Source organism: Nelumbo nucifera, chromosome 4 (genome assembly GCF_055504915.1).
Source record: "Nelumbo nucifera cultivar China Antique chromosome 4, China Antique-T2T, whole genome shotgun sequence".
Taxonomy (NCBI): domain Eukaryota; kingdom Viridiplantae; phylum Streptophyta; class Magnoliopsida; order Proteales; family Nelumbonaceae; genus Nelumbo; species Nelumbo nucifera.
The window spans coordinates 72989533-73008344 of record NC_142652.1 but is presented as its reverse complement, the minus strand read 5'-3'; the positions used below and the strand labels follow the sequence as shown (position 1 = coordinate 73008344).

Genomic DNA, 18812 nt, shown 5'->3' with positions numbered 1-18812 from the left:
AGAATGCCCATTGAGATATAATCCTAACTTTCTTGAATAGAAGAGGCAAGAATTTGAGACCGTTCATTTTTTATCAATGTGGATGATTGATAAAGAAAATTAGATGATATTCAAAGGGCACTTGTATCTTTTCAAATCACTTAACGGCTAGTTAAAGGATTAGTTAATGACAGATCGGACGGTCCTTAATACAGCGCGGGAATTTTTTTTTTTTTTTTATTTCGTGAAAGGTTGAAGTTGAACAGATCATCAACAAAAATATAAATAACAGATCGGACGGTCCTTAATGGACAATGTTGACAGAAAGTATTATTGGGGCATCCAAGAATCAGACGATCCTGATTGGAGGCATGTCATGTTCTTGCTAAACCGGTCAAATCCCAAGTCCCAACATTCTCCTCTTCCACTGGATGTTTACTATTTATTTATTAATTTAAACTACCTGTGGGCTGTAGGGGCAATTCTGTCATTTGGGGCGCATAAGAATTTTATTAGGTATTTCGCGAGATAACTTTTTAACGTAACTTGGAAAGAAAAAAAAAAACATTTTAATGTAATGCAATTCCAATTCTCATGACTGTGGATCCCGTAATCGAAGGTAGTGGGAGATGAGAGACCCACTAACGCTGACGTCAAACACGGCTTTAATTACCCCGTCTCGATATATCTACGGTGTAAGTAAGAAATTTATTTTAATACATCAACCTGGCGAGGTACCAAATCAGCATTGTCTCTTTTTTCATTTTCTTTTGAGTAAAGAAAATACTGAGAATCAGATATCAGACTTATATCATACTTATGTAACAAATCAATAACTAAATACATATACAGTAGAGAGAGAGAAAGAGAGTAAAGAGGAGAGAAGCTGCTTGGATACTTCCTCCAAGCCTCAAGCCAGCTTGTTATGGACTGGCACCTCCCTTCCTCTCTTTTTTTCTTCTCCAAGTATTTGAGCTGCTGTATACTCTACGATATCACCACTACTTTGAATATTCAGTTATAAACTCTGCTCCTTTTTCTGTTGGTTCTTTGTCCTTTTTTTTAATTCTTTTCGGGGTTTTATCAGCTTGTCGGCTGATTTATTTTTAAATTTTTTAATTTGGTTTTGCTGTTGAACAGCACTGGCAGTGAGGTTCCTCTCATGAGTTATGACCCACATTCGCCTAATCGCCTCTGCATCTAATCTACAGTTCCCATTTTCAACCCTTTTCAAGCTTATATATATAGAACTTTCCTCTCAGACCTCCCATGTGCTCACAGCTTACGTACATTGTCTTGAGGAAGAACTTCAATGCAAGCAAAAGGGTCGGTCTTTTTGTGGTTTAATTGATTCAATGTCCTTGTTAGTCTAAAATTTCTCGCTTTTCTAGTTGTGGGTCTTGAGGCTTGGTTTGTCTGCTTGAAAATTAGCCAGTCTATTTGTGGGATCGAGTCATGTAACTCTCTTCTGAGCTTCCATTGATTTAGAGGTTCTGCAATTTCAGATATATTAGATTGTCGATTCTTGTAATGTCACCCCGCTTCGTGGTCGTAATGGCTCAAAATCCATAAGAGTTTGCAGCTGATTTGTGCCTGTTATAGTCATCATTTGGCATCCAGCCATTAAAGGAAGATAACCCAGTTGACTTGCCACACACCATGGAGGAGACCTTCGTGCCTTTTCGCGGAATCAAGAATGACCTTCAAGGAAGATTGATGTGTTACAAACAAGATTGGACCAGCGGTATTAAAGCAGGCTTCAGGTATATGTCAGTTTCTGTTACTAGGAAGCCTTTTATGCGTTTACTTGCAAATGAAATTTAGGGAGGTGAAAAGATCAACTTCTTATCTGAATATTCTTATGTAAAATAAAGTCTAGATGGCAGGTTTCTGGTTTCTTATTTCAGGGTTCTTTCATGGATTAATTTTGATATAGCCATATAAGATTGTGACATTAGCCCGATTATCTTATTTTTTTCAGGATTTTGGCTCCAACAACTTACATATTCTTTGCTTCTGCTATCCCAGTTATTTCATTTGGTGAACAGTTGGACAGAAATACAGGTAACACTGATAATTTATACTGTGGTTCGAATTCTGTTTTCTAGTTAGGTTGGTAATCTCATGAAGTCCAGCTAGAGTTTCGAATGGTATTGATAGGATTTCCTTTGCATTGCAAGCTATTAATAGAAGCATTTCGTTTACATGAAGTAAAGGGAAAATTGGAATTGATATTTAGTTCACAAAGGAAAATCATCCAAATTTTATAGCTTGTGTTGTACCTGGTATTGGCAGATGGGATTCTAACAGCAGTTCAGACATTGGCATCTACTGCTTTGTGTGGGATTATACACTCTATTATTGGAGGTCATCCTTTGCTGATTCTTGGAGTGGCAGAACCTACTGTGCTTATGTACACGTTCATGTTTAACTTTGCCAAAGACAGACCTGATTTGGGACCAAAACTCTTCCTAGCATGGACTGGATGGTAAGATATTTCTGCCTCTGCCTCTGTTTTGCACATTAATATACGTATTGAAATATTACTTTTTGATTTCTTTGTAGTAGAACTTACATGATCTTTTGGCAGGGTATGTGTATGGACTGCAATCTTGCTGTTCTTGCTGGCTATTTTAGGAGCTTGCTCTATTATCAATAGGTTTACCCGATTGGCAGGGGAACTGTTTGGTCTGCTTATTGCAATGCTCTTCATGCAGCAAGCTATTAAAGTAAGATTATAGTGCTTAGTTTTTTTTAATCAATTACTTTTCTTGGGTTAATGTAAAATTAAAAAAGATAAAGGAATACATAGACTGTGCATTTGTCATAAATGATCAATTGGATGCAAGTTGGTAGATTGATTCCAATTTCAACTCATGTGTTGGATTTTTAGGGTGTTGTGGATGAGTTTCGCATACCCCAAAGAGAAAATCCAAACTTAACGCAGTTTTTACCTTCATGGAGGTTTGCAAATGGGATGTTTGCTTTAGTTTTGTCGTTTGGACTTCTTCTTACTGCACTGAGAAGTCGGAAAGCACGATCATGGCGATATGGATCTGGTAAGCATGTTTTGGATTTCGTTTATGCATGAACTGACTTGTTCTAGAACAACTTTAGCAGTACTTGTTCTTATTTAACAGAAATAAAGAGAGGCATCTTGTCCATCCATTCCAGCAATCAGTCAAGGTTCTTAACACAATTGTGAATGAGAACTGGTGGTCCTTCTCTTGTAGACATGATTTTATCCACTTTACAGAAAATCTGAAACTAAATCTTTTGCAGGCTGGCTACGAGGCTTTGTAGCAGACTACGGTGTGCCGTTGATGGTTCTAGTGTGGACTGCTGTTTCCTACATACCATCTGGTAGTGTTCCAAGAGGGATCCCTCGACGCCTCTTCAGCCCAAATCCATGGTCACCAGGCGCCTATGAGAATTGGACAGTAATCAAGGCATGTCCAAATCACCCTTGCATTTCCTGATGTTTTTTTTTATGTTGATAAAGGAACAATTTGTTCTTGTTTTTATTGCTATTCCTTTTTTTTTCTTGATTTTCTATTTGTGCAGACCAGACCATACAGATCTTAGTCCATTAGGAAGAACTAGTACTGATAATTTGTTCTTAAAATTGACAGGAGATGCTAGATGTGCCCATCCTCTATATAGTTGGAGCTTTTATTCCAGCAACAATGATTGCAGTTCTGTACTATTTTGACCACAGTGTAGCATCTCAGCTTGCTCAGCAGAAAGAGTTCAATTTGAGAAAACCACCGTCTTTCCATTATGATTTACTTCTCTTGGGTTTCCTGGTAGACAAACCTTCTTTCATCCTTTTCTTTATCCAATTACTGGAATCTTTTACTTAATTATTTTTACTTTGATCCATAGTACATATTAACCTTTGTAGTAGACCTCTAAATTCTTCTGTTCAAATTTCAGGTCATATTGTGTGGTCTTCTTGGTATACCACCATCAAATGGTGTCATCCCACAATCTCCAATGCATACAAAGAGTTTGGCTACTCTTAAGCACCAAGTAAGGCATCCCAAACCTTTGTTTTTTTTTTTTTAATTTATTAGTCAGTAGTCACTCTAAACCATTCTATGAGACTCAACCATCATGGTGCAAGAGCATACCTACTCCTGGTAGCTGAGCCATCATCTTAACTAAGGTATTGTATGTTGAGCTATAAGGTTCTTGGTTCATTTCAAGCACACTTACCTTCTATACCCCATCTTGTCAAGGAAAATTTGGAACATGTGTAGTTTGAGATGTATTTTAACAAATTGTTGTTCTAAGTGGACCTGGTTAAAGTTCTATTTTTGTTAGACTCAATGCATTTATTTTTTCACTACCAGCAACTACATTTTTCAATTCTAACAAGGACTGCTTACCCTGCAGCTTCTACGTAACCGGCTTGTAGCCACAGCTCGCAAAAGTATGAGTAAGAACTCAAGCTTGGGGCAATTATATGGAAGTATGCAAGAGGCCTACCAACAGATGCAGACTCCATTGATCTATCAGGAGGCTTCAGTTCGAGTATGATATCTAATGTCTAGAATTTGAATTACAAAACATAAAAAAAAAAAAAATCTACTTTCTTCTCTCTCTAGAGTGACTCAGCTAGAGTGGGGAAAACTAGCACCCTTGACCTAGCTAGGTCAAATCACTTGATTAGGTTCACCAGAAACTCCATTCATGGGCCATGTTCTCCTTAGTTATTTGCATGAGGTGGTGTCCTGGCAGAGTTGACAAAGCTTTACCATGATCAAGGCATTTTCATATGTTGAAGGGATAATGGCTCCTAAGCTAGTTCATATATATAATTACTTTAGAGTCTATGATAGTGAAAAGGCATGATACCTAGAAAGCTGAGAACCAATCAACTGGTAATTCGTCAATGTTCACTGGAGGTTCTGATTGGTCAAAGTTCTTCCATTATCATATCCTTCTGACATCATAGAAGTTTCCTTACTTCCAAATATATTAATCATTTTGGTTATTATGCAATTGTGGCTCTGTCTATCTAGGATCTTGGGAGGGGTAGACTGCATTTGGACCTAACCTCCAGCATTTTAGCGTTAAGTAACCCTCTCCTAGACACAAATGCATGCTTTCATGCTTGTCATCCCGGGATTTTGTTAAACATCTTACACCCAATGTATAGCCCATTGAGATTTCAGAGTCAACCTTCCTAGTTTTAGTTTGTATAGCATATATTAGTCAGTCAATTCTGAATCAAAAATATATACAACCTTGCCTTAAAGCATTGAGTTGCTTGCACAGGGACTAAAGGAACTGAAAGAGTCAACAATTCAATTGGCATCAAGCCTTGGAAATATTGATGCTCCTGTTGATGAGACAGTATTTGATGTTGAGAAGGAGATTGATGATCTCTTGCCTGTTGAGGTCAAAGAGCAGCGGGTTAGCAACTTACTTCAAGCTTTAATGGTGGGAGGTTGTGTTGCAGCCATGCCTTTCCTTAAAATGATTCCGACCTCGGTGCTCTGGGGCTACTTTGCCTTCATGTCCATTGAAAGCTTACCTGGCAATCAATTTTGGGAAAGGATCCTATTGCTTTTCACTGCTCCAAGCAGAAGATACAAGTAATATTATCTTTACATTAGCTCTTTCTTCCCATCCTCTGCCCTGGTTTTTAAAGAAATAACACATTTTCCTTGTTCCAGAGTGCTTGAGGAGTATCATGCAACATTTGTGGAAAGTGTGCCCTTCAAGGCAATTGCAACTTTTACGATTTTCCAGACAACTTACTTGCTCGTATGTTTTGGAATTACATGGATACCAATTGCTGGGGTTCTGTTTTCTTTGATGATCATGCTTTTGGTTCCTGTGAGGCAATACCTTCTGCCCAAGTTTTTCAAAGGGTTACACCTTCAAGATTTAGATGCAGCAGAATATGAAGAGTACCCAGCAATTGTAAGTTTTCTCGTTTTACAATTTCAGCCTGCTTCCCTTCCATTTCTTTCTTTTTTTACTTAAAGATTCTTGCATTTGCATAATTTAAGTGAAATATTTGAAAAACATTTCAACTCATTTATGACATTACCATCAAAGAATTCTTCATAAGTAAACAAAAACCTGTTTAATTTATAATCCTTGAGTGGTTGATGTGGTATTGGCAGGAGGGAGTTATGAGAGATTTTGCAGAAAGAGAGCTTCTAGATGAGATGATCACTCGAGGCCGGGGTGAGTTTAGGCGTACCTGCAGTTCCAAAATAACAAGCTCCAATGCAACTCCACTAAACAATCTTAAAACCCTTCAAAGCCCCCGGTTTGCAGAGAAAGCATATAGTCCTCGAATAACTGAATTGAGAGGGGATCATCAAAGTCCTCAGCTTGGTGGACACAGTCCAAGGACAGGTGAAGCACAACCATCCAATTTGGGACAGAGCCCTCAAACTTAACTTGAAATCGCCAAGGTGATTGGTTTGTTTATTATATGGATCAGTATACTATGGGGTGCTTGTGGTGGGTTTTCTTCATATATACTTGGTGTAGGTCCAACAATTATGTAAAATCTCTTGCTTTCTGGCTCTTCTGTACCCAGAGGAGATTTGTAATCATAGAGTTGTATCAATGATACAAACTAATATTTTATGCTTTGTGCATTTTTCTTATTTTTCCACATATAACAAAAATGTTTGCGCTAGTAATGCAGTCTATTCAACATCATTATCCATTTCTTCACATTTCCTTCATTGTTTAATTCTAAAAAGAAACCATACTTCTTGTTAATTAAAGGGAAAAACTGAAGGAAGAGCTCCATCAGTTAATTACTGTCATATTCTTCATTATAATGGAATTAATGCCTATATCATGGCTTCAAACTAATTTTGATCCCATTCAACATTTTTTACCAAACCAGGTGCAATTTACCCAAGGATCTAATCCAGTTCAATAAGATGAGCTATTGGAAAGCTGGTGCCATGGTGAACTTAATAATAGGTGCTGTCTTGTTTCTTTCTGATAGAGGGAGCATATAAAGAGGATGTTTGGTTTCTATTTTGGTTTATTTCACATGTTTGAAGAGAGTACATCTACCTGAATTCTCCTAATTGTTTTACCGACGAGTAAGAAGTGCCATTGCTTCTGCTCTGCAGGTACCGAGGTTGGATTTTGATGTGAAAAGGAAACATAAGGTTCAGTGGTTTGATAGCGTTTTGATGTTGTTGGCATACCATTGTTAAGTATGAATATGTTTGGCATATAGTACTGATATTATTATGGGGTGATTTCGTAAACAAATACAAAGATGCTATTAATCCTGTTATGCGGCATTAGAAGGGCTATTTTGTGCTTAATTCGTAGTCACCCCAAACCAATGTCAGTATTCTTATCATATACTGAAAGAAAGATGTGAATTGTCATAACACGAACTGATGATGCTCCTTCTTTCTCAACCCTCCACCTCTTCTTCATCCCTCTTGGCTCAGTTTAGAAAGGTTACAAATACAAATATGTACAGTGCAAATACATAAAATATAATACAAAATACAAGGTTTTGCACTCTACATATTTGTATTTGTACTCCTTCCAAACTAAGCCTTAACATCATGCAGTATAATCAAGATAACATTTGTCTCATGATATTTTTTCCATCCTCTTCTCTTCCTTAGCTGCTCCACTTGCACGATCAAATAGGCTTTCTCTACCTGATAATAGTGGTAATTTCAGATTAGTTGTTTTTGTTTTTATGGTCAACAACAAATCCTTGACTTATGAATTTGTGCTAATGCTTGATTTACTACAACGATATACATTTGAAAGGAGGCCTGTGTTGAGGCTGACTAGAATATGGGTAGAGTTGGACTCGGAAATGCTTGTTAACCATGCTTACAGAGAGTGCAGATAGAATGGAGGATGTCTTAGCTAACTACGCTTTTGATACAAGATAAAATCGCATGTTTTGGCCTAGTGATGACCTGCCAGATTCAGTAAAGAAGACTTTAAGTGAAGACAAAGTTTGAATCCCTTGGATTTCTATCAAATTAATCTAGTTTTTCAAAATGTAATTTCAACTTTCTTTTGGGTTGCTTGGAGTGGGTTAGGGAGAACTCTATGTTCCACAGGTTTCGGGCAAGGCGGGTTATGTCCTCCCATGTAAGTTTAATCTGATTTTTAACAATGGTTAATAGAATTACAAGATGGATGTCTTTCCATCTATAGTAAGTTTGGGGATAAAAGGAAAGGAGGCTTAATAGAATAAAACACTATATTCACTATCACTCATCATCATCTAAGCCTTGTCCCAACTATATGGAGTCACCTACTTGAATCCTGTTTCATCATTCTATTTCAATGCCACATCCATCACCAAATTATATACTTGAATCATTTCTCACTACTTTCACCCAATTTCATTTTTATCTGCTTCTAGTTCTTCTAGAGCATTCAACTCCTAACAGAACATATCTTCTTACGAACTAGAGTTATAAATTGTCTTCTATGCATATAACTAAATCATTTTAGTTTACTTTCTCTCATTTTATTATCAATTGGAATTATTCTTAATTTTTTTCTACGACTTTATTTCAGACATATCCTTTGTAATTTTACCACTTATTTATCTAAACATATAAATTTCCACCACATTCATGATGTTTCTTAATTACCCAACACTATGCTCCAATTGATCTATCTGTTTTAATTATATGAATCCACATTCAGATGTCATATAGCATATATTCCTTGGATTCACCAATAGGACCCCACCATTACAGACTACAGAGAATTGCTTTATATGTGATATGTCATTGCCTTCCGGCTGAGATTCACCCATGTGGCAATCCACCATTAGAAGACGACAGAAGGGTGAACACTCGTCCATGGTCAATTAATGGCGACATCTGCAAAATAAGGATTGCATATGGAGCAACATAGTAAGCTGAAAGGTATTGTTGGAATGAAAGTAGAGGCTCTAGTTCACTCACATTATCCATGCATGAAAAGGAACCAGGGATGGAATCTGACATTCTTGGTTGGAGTGGATGTGGGTGATGGAGAACTGTAATTCTCACGCCATTGACCCGCACATCTTAGTGGAAACATTCTATACGTCTCTTCACGAGGGTTCTAGGTCCCTCTTGTAATGATTTCAGGATCTTTGTCTTTGCTTTTTATTACACCCTGTAGTTCACTACCAACCTTAAATAGTAGTTATACCATCAATCACTGTGAAGACCAAATTTCAATGATTTGAAGTTTTGAACCATTGTGGAATGTTGATTTCTCGTGACCGAGTGAACCCGTTTGCAAGAAAAAAAATTAGGGAAAATTTCACTTTAGTACCTGAATTTTAGGGGTAGTGCAAGCTTCAAAGTATTGACACGTATCGTTTTGGGACTCCTCTAATATGCCCCTATAGTGGGTGTATCGGGGGTCTGACTGGTTCAGGGGATGGAGGATTCCTAAACTGTCCCCCCTGAATCGGTTTCAGAAAAAAAATACTAAGAAAAATAGTATCGATTTGCCCGATACGCCCATACTGACGTATTGATATTTTGAACCTTAAATACAGGTAGGATCTGGATTGTGGCCCATCATAGAGACCATGATCCAAATTGTTTGGTCCTAATCCAACCACCCAAATAGAGCTCATTATGTGGGTGGTAGGACTTAAACATCTTTCTCTCTCCCTCTTTCTCTCTCTCTATTATATATATATATATATATATATATATATATATATATATATTAAAATTGGTCTGTCCACATCATCATACCGCTCCCTGCTTCAAACCCCTTCCTAATTTTCTGTATTTTCAAATTTTTTATTTTTTTAATTCCACATAATTACCCATTAAACCAATAAGGAAATCACATATCCTTAACTATTTCTAACAACCATAAAGAAAAATGGATTTGTTTTTCTAATGTTTAGCCAAGTGGCACCACTTTCCCCCACTTCCTCATAAATTGTCTCTAATTCCTATTTATCTCCTAAATTATCTCTAATTCCTATTTATCTCTTAAATTATCTCTAATATAGTAGAGAGATTCTCTCCTAAACGTTATAACAAAATTATATACTAAATTTAAAATATTTATTCAAAAGACAAAAAATTAATAGATTTAATAATATTCATATTATTAATAATTCAATATTTTTACAAAATTCATCATGAAATTATGTAGTAACAATATAAATTATAATTTTATGAATTATTCAATTTAAATGTCATTCAAATAATAAAAAATTAATATTAAAAAATAAAACATTATTTAAATATTTCAATAACTAAAAATCTTAAATAAAAACATTAAAAATAGATAAATAATATAACAAAATATTTAATATTATGTAATAACATTAAAACAAATAAAATTCAAATAATGAAAAATTTTAAATATTTTACATATTATTTAAATATTTAAATAACAAAATATTTAACATGACAAAATTTTAAATAGTTAAAATAACGAAATTATGTAATAAATTTAAACAAATTCTTAAAAGTAGAAAATTATTTATGATAGAATTCATAATATTCATATTAATAATAATTTAATATTTTAAAAAATTAATAACAAATTATGTAATAATAGTACAATTATAATTTTATGAATTATTAAATTCAATAAATAATTAATATTTTAAGAATTTAAATAACAACATTATTTCAATAAGTAAATAATATTGTAAATAACTAATTTCACTTATATAAATTAATAATTATAGAAAATAACTATCAACAAAATTATATTTATTAGTAATAATTTTACACTAATAGTGTATATTCATTATATATTTATATATACTATAATTCATATTTATTTTATTTTCAGTAATCATTTACTATTTTTTTATAAATATGCTTTCAATAATTATTTATAAATCTATTCTTATTTTGTTATTGAATAGAAAATTATCAATAATTATCAGAGATTGAACAACTTTTATTTAAATTTTGAAATTTAATTTAATCATATTTATTGTATTTTTTTATAAATTTATTTTTAGTAATTATATATTTTTTATAATTTATAGATTAATACTTATTAGATTTTAAACTATTATTTGAAATTACACTATTTATTGAATAATTTAGTATATTTTTGTAATTATTGTATTTTTATTATATATCTATTATATTTTCATTATAAACTTATTTTCAATGATTGTCTACAGTTGCTATAAATTTTCAATAATTATTGGAGATTAAACCATTGTTATTTATTAGAGATTTGACTATAAATTTAGTTGAAATTAGGAGTGTTCAATGATTGGTTCAGTCCAGTTGCATGCTGTTTTGCCAACCAAATCGATTTGGTCAATTCCACAATTTGTCACTTGAAATCGATTGACTATTAGTGAAAACCCACCAACTTGGATTGTATCGATTTGGGTCTATTTTCAGTTTATTTTGTTTGTTCAAAAGATTTAAACTTAAAAAATAAAACTATGATATAAAATATTTTAGAATAAGAAATATGAGAATTTTCCTACTAACCTGTATTAAAAAAATTAAATTTAAAATATAGAATATTAATATATATTCGGATCCACATCACCATGCCTCTCCTTGCTCCATTATCCCCACCCTGCATTCTCTTTGACTTTCTCTCCTCTCCCCTTCCCACCACTCCCATTAAGCCATGCCACCCAACTACCTAAAAATATTCCTATAATCTATCTCCTAAGTTATCTCATTTAAACCAATAGGAAAGTATCATGTTGCCCCACTCCCTAATCAATTCCTAAAATGCATCCCCCCCAATACCCATCTCCCTTATTTAAAATATTCATATTAATTAATAAATAGTTAAATACGGTTAATATTTAATCCCACTCATATTCAATGAGTATTAATTAAATAGTGTTATTACCAAAAGTAAATAAATACGGTTAGTAAATTACCAAAAAATAAATATTCTTATTAGTACAGTTAGTAAATTACCAAAAGTTAGTAAATATTGTTATTAATTAACTCATTAACAACATTTTATAGAAATTGAAAACTCTTTAACTAATTTCTATAAAACTGAGAATTATATTTAACAATTATTAAAAAGTATAAAATTTTACTTATTGTTATTATTATAATTAATAACCAAATACAAATGGGGGAACAAAATATTATAATGTTAGGAAATGAAATTATTAATTAATTTATATTGAAAAATAAAAGATAAATTAGGAACTACCAAACAAAAGTATATATTTAATAACGATTTAAAAAAATTTCAATAAATCCCCATAGTTACACAAATGTAATAAATTTGTCAAAAATTTTCATAAAATAACATTTTTGAAATTAAAAGGTATAAATTATTTGAAAGTTTATTTAAAATGCATTAAATAATTATTTAAAATTATTAGAATATTTTGGAAATTTTAGAAAAATTTATTACATTTGATTGAGTTTCGAAGAACATTGAAAAATTATGTAATTTCCATTGTAAATTATTGAAAATTATTAAAGATAAATGACTATGGAAAATGGAAAACTATAATTTGAACAAATAATTACACAAATGATTAAGATAAATTAGTATAATATTGGAAAAAGGAAATTATTGGTTAGTTTATATTAGAAATTATAAGATAAATTAGTATTATTTTGTAAGTAAACTGATGGTGCGCGATCTAGATACTCCTAGCTGGAAGACGATCCAAACTCCAGTTGCACGGCGAGCTGGACCAATCTAGAAAATAGTAGATCAGAGAACCTGGGGTAGGTAACCCGGCGAGGTCGCTTCGATGCTTAAGTCAGTATTATACTGTGGATGTGAGCTGAATACTTGAGTGCTTGAATTCTAATGAGTAAAATAATCACGCGTACCTTTGCCTTGGGGTTTTATGTCCTTATATATAATGGAGTAGTCGTGGGCCTTATGAAAGAGCTCCGGGATCTTCGGGCTGTGCGGATATCTGTTCCATTTTTTAAGGACAACAATGTGTTGATAAGGTTTATCGTCTACCTCCGATTCAGGTGGAGCTAGGATGAGTCTCGTCGTGATCCAAGAAATTCGGGGTCTATTGGGGAGGCCTTTCAAGGTGTCTCTACGCCGAGGTGGTTTTTAGGCCGAGGTGGCTGAACATCCGAGCTCCGAATGTTGTGGGCTGGGTTCGTTTGGTTGAGTTGTCACCCCTCGAGCAGATCGCGTCTACGTATCCCCTTCTTACTAGGTCGTGCCAAATAACCCTTCATCAATTGCCCCCCACTCCCCATGCCAGGAGTCCTGACCCGATGCGAGGAGTTCATGACGAGTCCAAGTGGGTTTGGCACGAATTTTAAGCGACTTGAAGGGCGAACCGCTGGTCGGACCTGTTCAATCATCTGGCTCAACCACAAAATGACCCAGATCCTGTCTCGGTCATGCGCGGACGTCACACTGTTTATAAATTCCGTGGACGCCAAAGGGCGCACTCAACCGATTTCATCCTCGGGTAGCGTGCAACCAAGTTTCATGGGAGTTGTCGGATCGTACAGAACTCAACCGTTGATTTCCGAATGTGGTGGACTATAAATAGGGGGCTGAAGGGCCCATTACCTTTGCCATAATTCGTGTAACTGAGCTCTCCTAAGATCACATCGGAGTCCTTCAATTCGCCATTCTTTCCCTTGTGTTCGAGGTCGTTATCATCTTCTTTGGTGAGTTCGTCTTCTTTCACTAGTTGTTCCCTTTTCCTTTTCTTGTCGAATATGTCTAGTGCTAGCATAGATAGGTTACTTAGTGACTCTAGCGAGCCCAAGGGTGCCGAGGTGGGGTCCTCAGCTCCCGTCGGTGAGGCCAACTCTTCGCTAGAGAGCTCATCTTTAAACCTTTTAAGAGAAATGACTTTACCTGACGTCGGGCCATCTCGGCTTGAGGAACCCGAACCTCAGGTAGAGCGGCTGACCTCCGGAGAGGGGGTCTCGTCTTCTACTTGAGGTCGAGATCCAGACAACTTCGGCCCTTCCATGATGACCTCGCACAGGTTGTTGTTCTTGATAGCTCGTTACCGTCTCCCCGACACTCTTGTTTTTAGCCTTCCTTTGGGTCAGTACCCTTGGGTTCACGATCATTACGAACTCGCGGTTTTTGAGGAGCAGCTCGTAGTTGGGCTACGCTTCCCGCTCCACCCCTTCATCGTAGAAATCATTAAATTCTTTAACGTCACCATTGACCAGCTACATCCGAACTCCATTCGTACCATTGTTGGTACAATCTCACTTTTCCACAATTATAACCGACCTCTTACTTTAGACATCTTTAGCTTGATTTGTTCCATTAAAAAGAAATCTTCTTGCTTGCATGGGGACACTCGGCAAAGCTACTATATCTCACCTCGCCCCGGGTTCAAGGTCCTATTCGGTAACCCAAACAAGGTATTGGCTTGGAAGAGGAGGTACTTCTTTGTTTGGAACCCTAAAGGATGGCCTTTCCCGACTCACTAGCGAGTGGCCATTAAGGACCCCAGGGGGAGGCTGGATGCAAAGATTAGGGTGGTCATCCACTCTTGGAGGGACCTCGGCCTTGAGATGGAAGATTTCCTAGCCGAGGAGAAGCTTGTACGAGCTGGGCTGAGTGCTCCTGGTTGGCCTCCACCTCGGCACACACATTACCTCTCCTTTTTCCTTTCCAAACGTACTTCAGTTCGCAGCTAACTCTTTTTCTTCTCTCTTGCAAAAGCTATGACAGGTATTGATGTCGCTAACCCTTTGAGGATTGTTCAAAGGGAGAAGAAGAGAAAGGCTTTGAAGAAGTCCCGTCAAGAGGAGGCCACCTCTTCGGTTCCTACCGATCCCTAGGTCGCAACACCAGAGCCACCCTCTATCGAGCTCCCAGGGGAGGAGGTCCGTCTCTAGCCCCCGGTTGTTGACTTAGATGAGGATCAGGATGAGGGGACCCCACCTCACGAGCCCGAAGGTATTTCGGTGCCCGAGCCTTAGCCCCCTTCAGCAAAGGAGAGCATAATGACTCCGAGGCTCGGACTCCTTGAGAGCAGGGATGTCATGTTTCCTACGGAGGTCGCGGAGTGGGCTGACATGCCAACAAGTCAGCTCGGAGGGAGGGCAGCCTCCTACTGTATGGTGGTAAGTAATCTGCCCCTTCATTTACTTTCTTATTCTTCTGTTAATGACACTTACACTTGCTTTCTATTTTTTAGGTGAACTCCGCTATCTACTCACTCGTCTACCAATCTGAGATCCACTTGAAGCGAGATCGGGAGGACGAAGAGAACGCTCGAAAGCTTTACTGCGAATTGGAGCCAAGAATGGATCTCGGAGCCAGGAGAAGCTGATCCTAGTGCTGACGGAGGAGAAGAAGAAGCTCAAGGGGGAGAAGGAAGCTCTCCTCCAGGAGAATGAAAACCTTAAGGCGATGATCAAGGAGCGCACCGAGATCTTCGACACCGCCATTTAGGAGGCGATGATTCAAGAAAGAGATCACGTCATCAAGGAGTTCAAGGAGTACCCTGAGTTTCACGACCTCCAGGTCAAGTTTGGCTCTGGCTCGTACCAGTTGGGCTTCAAGCTCTGCAAGTGGTTGATGCGGAAGAAGTTTCCCGAGCTTGACTTCGGATCTATCTCCATGTCCATCGTTACTCCTGAGATGGCGAAGGAGGTTGACGAAGAACCTAACTCCTCTGAGGGAGAAAGCGATGACGAACTTCTCAAGGCGAGACCGTCAGGGGAGGCAGGCCGAGATGACGTGGAGGAGGACCACATGGAGACCGACCTACTTGCTGGAGGGGATTCTGGCAGATTTGATGTTTAAACATGCCTCTTTTCTTGGACCCTGCCATATAGTGTATGTTCCGGGCCTCCGAGCTTGGTTATAGAAAGTATGTACTCGAAACTTTTATGTTAATGAAATATAATGATTCAGAAAATCTTGTGCAAAATCTTTCTAAAAAAAATTTTCTAAGTGTTGGTTATCTTGACGTGCCAGACTAATGAGCTGGACTCCAGGTGGGATTAACCTTACGTTGTTGTACGCCGAGGTGGATAGACACTGTAGAGTTTGCACCCGACCTGTCTATCCACGGGCTACTTAAAGGCAATAGGTTATCCCAAAATACCAGTCTAGCGAGCTAGACTCTAGGTAGGAACAATCCTTGTGATTGTTGTACGCCGAGGTGGATAGACACTGTAGGGTATATACCCGACCTATCTATGCACAGGTTACATACTTTTCCAAGATGAGGAGGCGATTGGGGATCGTTGCGCCTATGCAGAGGACGCGACTAGGACTTGTCTGCCTATGCCAAACAGGCGACTAGGGATTGTCCGCCTATGCCGAAGAGGCGACTAGGACTTATTGTAGTGCCGAAATCTTTTGTTAGCTCGGCGCCAGAGCCCTTAGGCTTCTAGGAGTGACTCATAGTCCTCTCTCCAGTCGGTTGTCTTTTTTAATCAGTTCGGTGGTCACATAGACTTAGAGAAATTTTGCCTTGGAGTCACGAGCTCATAAGTAGTACCTTCTTAGGTTATCGATATTCCATGCTCGAGGTACCTACTTCCCTTCCAAAGTCTCGAGCTCATATGTACCCTCCCCGAATACCCGCTTTACACGGTATGGACCTTCCCAATTTGGTCCGAGCTTACCTACGCCGGGATCAGGTACCATAATTTTCTGAAGAACCAGGTCGCCGACACAGAATTGTCGCTTTCTAACCCGGGCGTTATAGTACCAAGCTACTCTCTATTGGTAGGCTGCGGTACAAATGTAGGCTGGGTCTCGCACCTCCTCTACCAGGTCCAGGTTGGTACAGAGCTCGTCATCGTTTGCTTCCTCATCATAAGCTTCCAATTGTAATGTAGGTACCTCGATCTCTATCGGGATCACCACCTCTGTGTCATACGTGAGGTTGAAGGGGGTCTCACTCGTCGCAGCCTTGATAGTAGTTTGGTAGGCCCAAAGGACACTGGGCAGTTCGTCTACCCATGATCCCTTAGCTCGAGTTAAGCGAGCTTTCAGTCTGCGAAGTATCACCCTGTTAGTTACTTCTGCTTGTCTATTCGCTTAGGGGTGTGCCATCGAGGTAAAGTTTTGCTGAATTCCCATCTCGGCACACCAGTTTTGAAACTTAACATCTTCGAACTGCTTCCCATTGTCAGATATTAGCACCCGGAGTAGTCCGAAGCGACATATATGCTTTTCTAGAAGAAATTCTGTTTGTTACAGGCTGTGATCGTTACCAAGGGTTCAACTTCCACCCACTTTGTAAAATAATCTACTGCTACATTCAAGAACCTCCTCTGCCCTGTTGCTGGCAAGAAAGGACCAACAATGTCAATTCCCCATTGCACAAAGGGCCATAGGGTGGTGAGGTATTTCAAATTAGCAGCAGGTTGGTGTTGGATGTTGCCATGCCTTTGACACTTGTCACACTTTTTGATGAGCTCGAATGCATCTGCCTTCATTGTGGGCCAATAATAACCTTGCCTTAACACTTTTTGTGCGAGGGCTCTGTCCCCCAAGTGTCCACTGCACAAGCCTTCATGGGTGTCGCAAAGTACATGCTCAGCTTCTAAGGGTCACAAGTAGCACAAGTAAGGGAGCGTGAAGGATCTTCTATACAACTGTCTGTCTATGAGGACGTACTTGGCTAACTTGTGATCTACCCTCCGAGCCACATTGCGTTTTATAGGTAGGGTCCCGTGGAGCAGATAACTCATGAGTGGGTCGATCCATCTCAGTTCCGTTTGTGACACGGGAGCGACCTCTTTTGCTCCCTCGAGAATGCTGGGCTGAGGTAAGTCCTCTATGTACACTATTTGCATAGTGTTGCTGCTCATGCTAGCTAGACGTGACAAGGCGTCGGCCTTAGCATTCTCGGACCTCAGAATTTGTCTGATAAAGCAGGAGACGAAGCTGCGTAGGATCTCTTTGACTTTGGCCAAGTAAGCTGCCATAGTGGGGTCACGGGCTTTATACTCACCAGTGACTTGGTTGACCACTAGTTGTGAGTCACTACATACGATGAGGTGCTTTGCTTTCATTTCCCTTGCTAAGGTTAGCCCAACGATCAGCGCTTCATATTCTGCCTCGTTGTTCGATGCCTCAAATTCGAACCAGAGAGCATAATCCAGCTTCACCTCGCTTGGGCTGTACAGTATCAGTCTTGTACTGCTTCCCTGTTGGTTAGACGAGCCATCAACGTGGAGGATCCAGGGCTCCTCGTTCCAGGTCAGTTCCATTCTGACTGGGGTTGGCACCGCACTGGTTGATGCTTCTGTCGTGTGAGCGAGCTCGTTCAACTAGGGGGTCGTTGCGCCGAACGTGCACTCTGCTACAAAATCTGCCAAGACCTAAGCTTTGATTGCTGGTCAAGGCTCATACCGAATGTCGTATTCGCTCAGCTAGATGGACCACTTCGTCAATCTTCTAGACACCTCGGGCTTGAGTAGAATTTGCCTTAGGGGTTTATTGGTGAGAACAACAATAGTATGGGCCTCGAAGTACGGGTGAAGTTTTTGGGCTGCTATGATCAGTGCGTATGTAGTTTCTCAATCTCTAGATATCTAGTTTCTGCATCCTGCAAAATTTTGCTAACATAGTAGATGGGTCGTTTAATCCGATCTACTTCTTTTATTAGTACCGAACTAACCACTTCATCGCTCGCAGAGAGGTATAGTTTTAACACGTCCCCTTCTTCGGGTCGAGTTAAAACTGGGGTAGTACCTAAGTACCTTTTTAGCTCGTCAAAAGTGAGCTAGCATTCTTCCATCCACTCGAAGTCCTTGCTCTTTTTTATAGCTTTAAAAAAGGGTAGGCACCGGACTACCGATTTAGACATGAAGCGGCTCAGGGTAGCTATCCGGCCAATCAGCCTCTGGACCTCTTTTTTTTTTTTCCGGGGTGGTCTCATATCTAGAATCACT

The 18812-nt window shown here is 38.3% G+C and overlaps 1 protein-coding gene across 3 annotated transcripts; it reads left to right on the top strand.

The window, feature by feature from the left end:
* Window positions 1-1096: 1096 nt before the first annotated feature.
* LOC104611231 (boron transporter 1-like) lies at window positions 1097-7274 on the top strand. Of its 3 annotated transcripts, XR_016085543.1 has the most exons (14): window positions 1097-1742; window positions 1961-2043; window positions 2275-2467; window positions 2570-2708; window positions 2873-3038; window positions 3262-3428; window positions 3612-3785; window positions 3916-4011; window positions 4378-4515; window positions 5263-5582; window positions 5664-5913; window positions 6120-6416; window positions 6863-6942; window positions 7098-7274. XR_016085543.1 is itself a non-coding variant. In XM_088903282.1 (13 exons), the coding sequence occupies exons 1-12, from the start codon at window positions 1639-1641 to the stop codon at window positions 6399-6401; spliced, it is 2112 nt and encodes a 703-aa protein (XP_088759408.1). In that variant the 5' UTR covers window positions 1097-1638; the 3' UTR covers window positions 6402-6416; window positions 6863-6976. The 3 variants fall into 3 exon arrangements, 2 of the variants coding, with proteins under 2 accessions (XP_088759408.1, XP_010276509.1); XM_088903282.1 differs by lacking the exon at window positions 7098-7274 and having other exon boundaries at window positions 6863-6976; XM_010278207.3 differs by lacking the exons at window positions 6863-6942; window positions 7098-7274 and having other exon boundaries at window positions 1165-1305; window positions 1485-1742; window positions 6120-6650.
* Window positions 7275-18812: the final 11538 nt, after the last annotated feature.

Coding starts and splice junctions, on each gene's coding strand:
- LOC104611231 (XM_088903282.1), top strand. CDS start 1,639: ATGGAGGAGACCTTCGTGCCTTTTCGCGGAATCAAGAATGACCTTCAA. Junction 3,039..3,261: donor ATCATGGCGATATGGATCTG/GTAAGCATGTTT, acceptor AATCTTTTGCAG/GCTGGCTACGAGGCTTTGTA. Junction 3,429..3,611: donor AGAATTGGACAGTAATCAAG/GCATGTCCAAAT, acceptor TAAAATTGACAG/GAGATGCTAGATGTGCCCAT.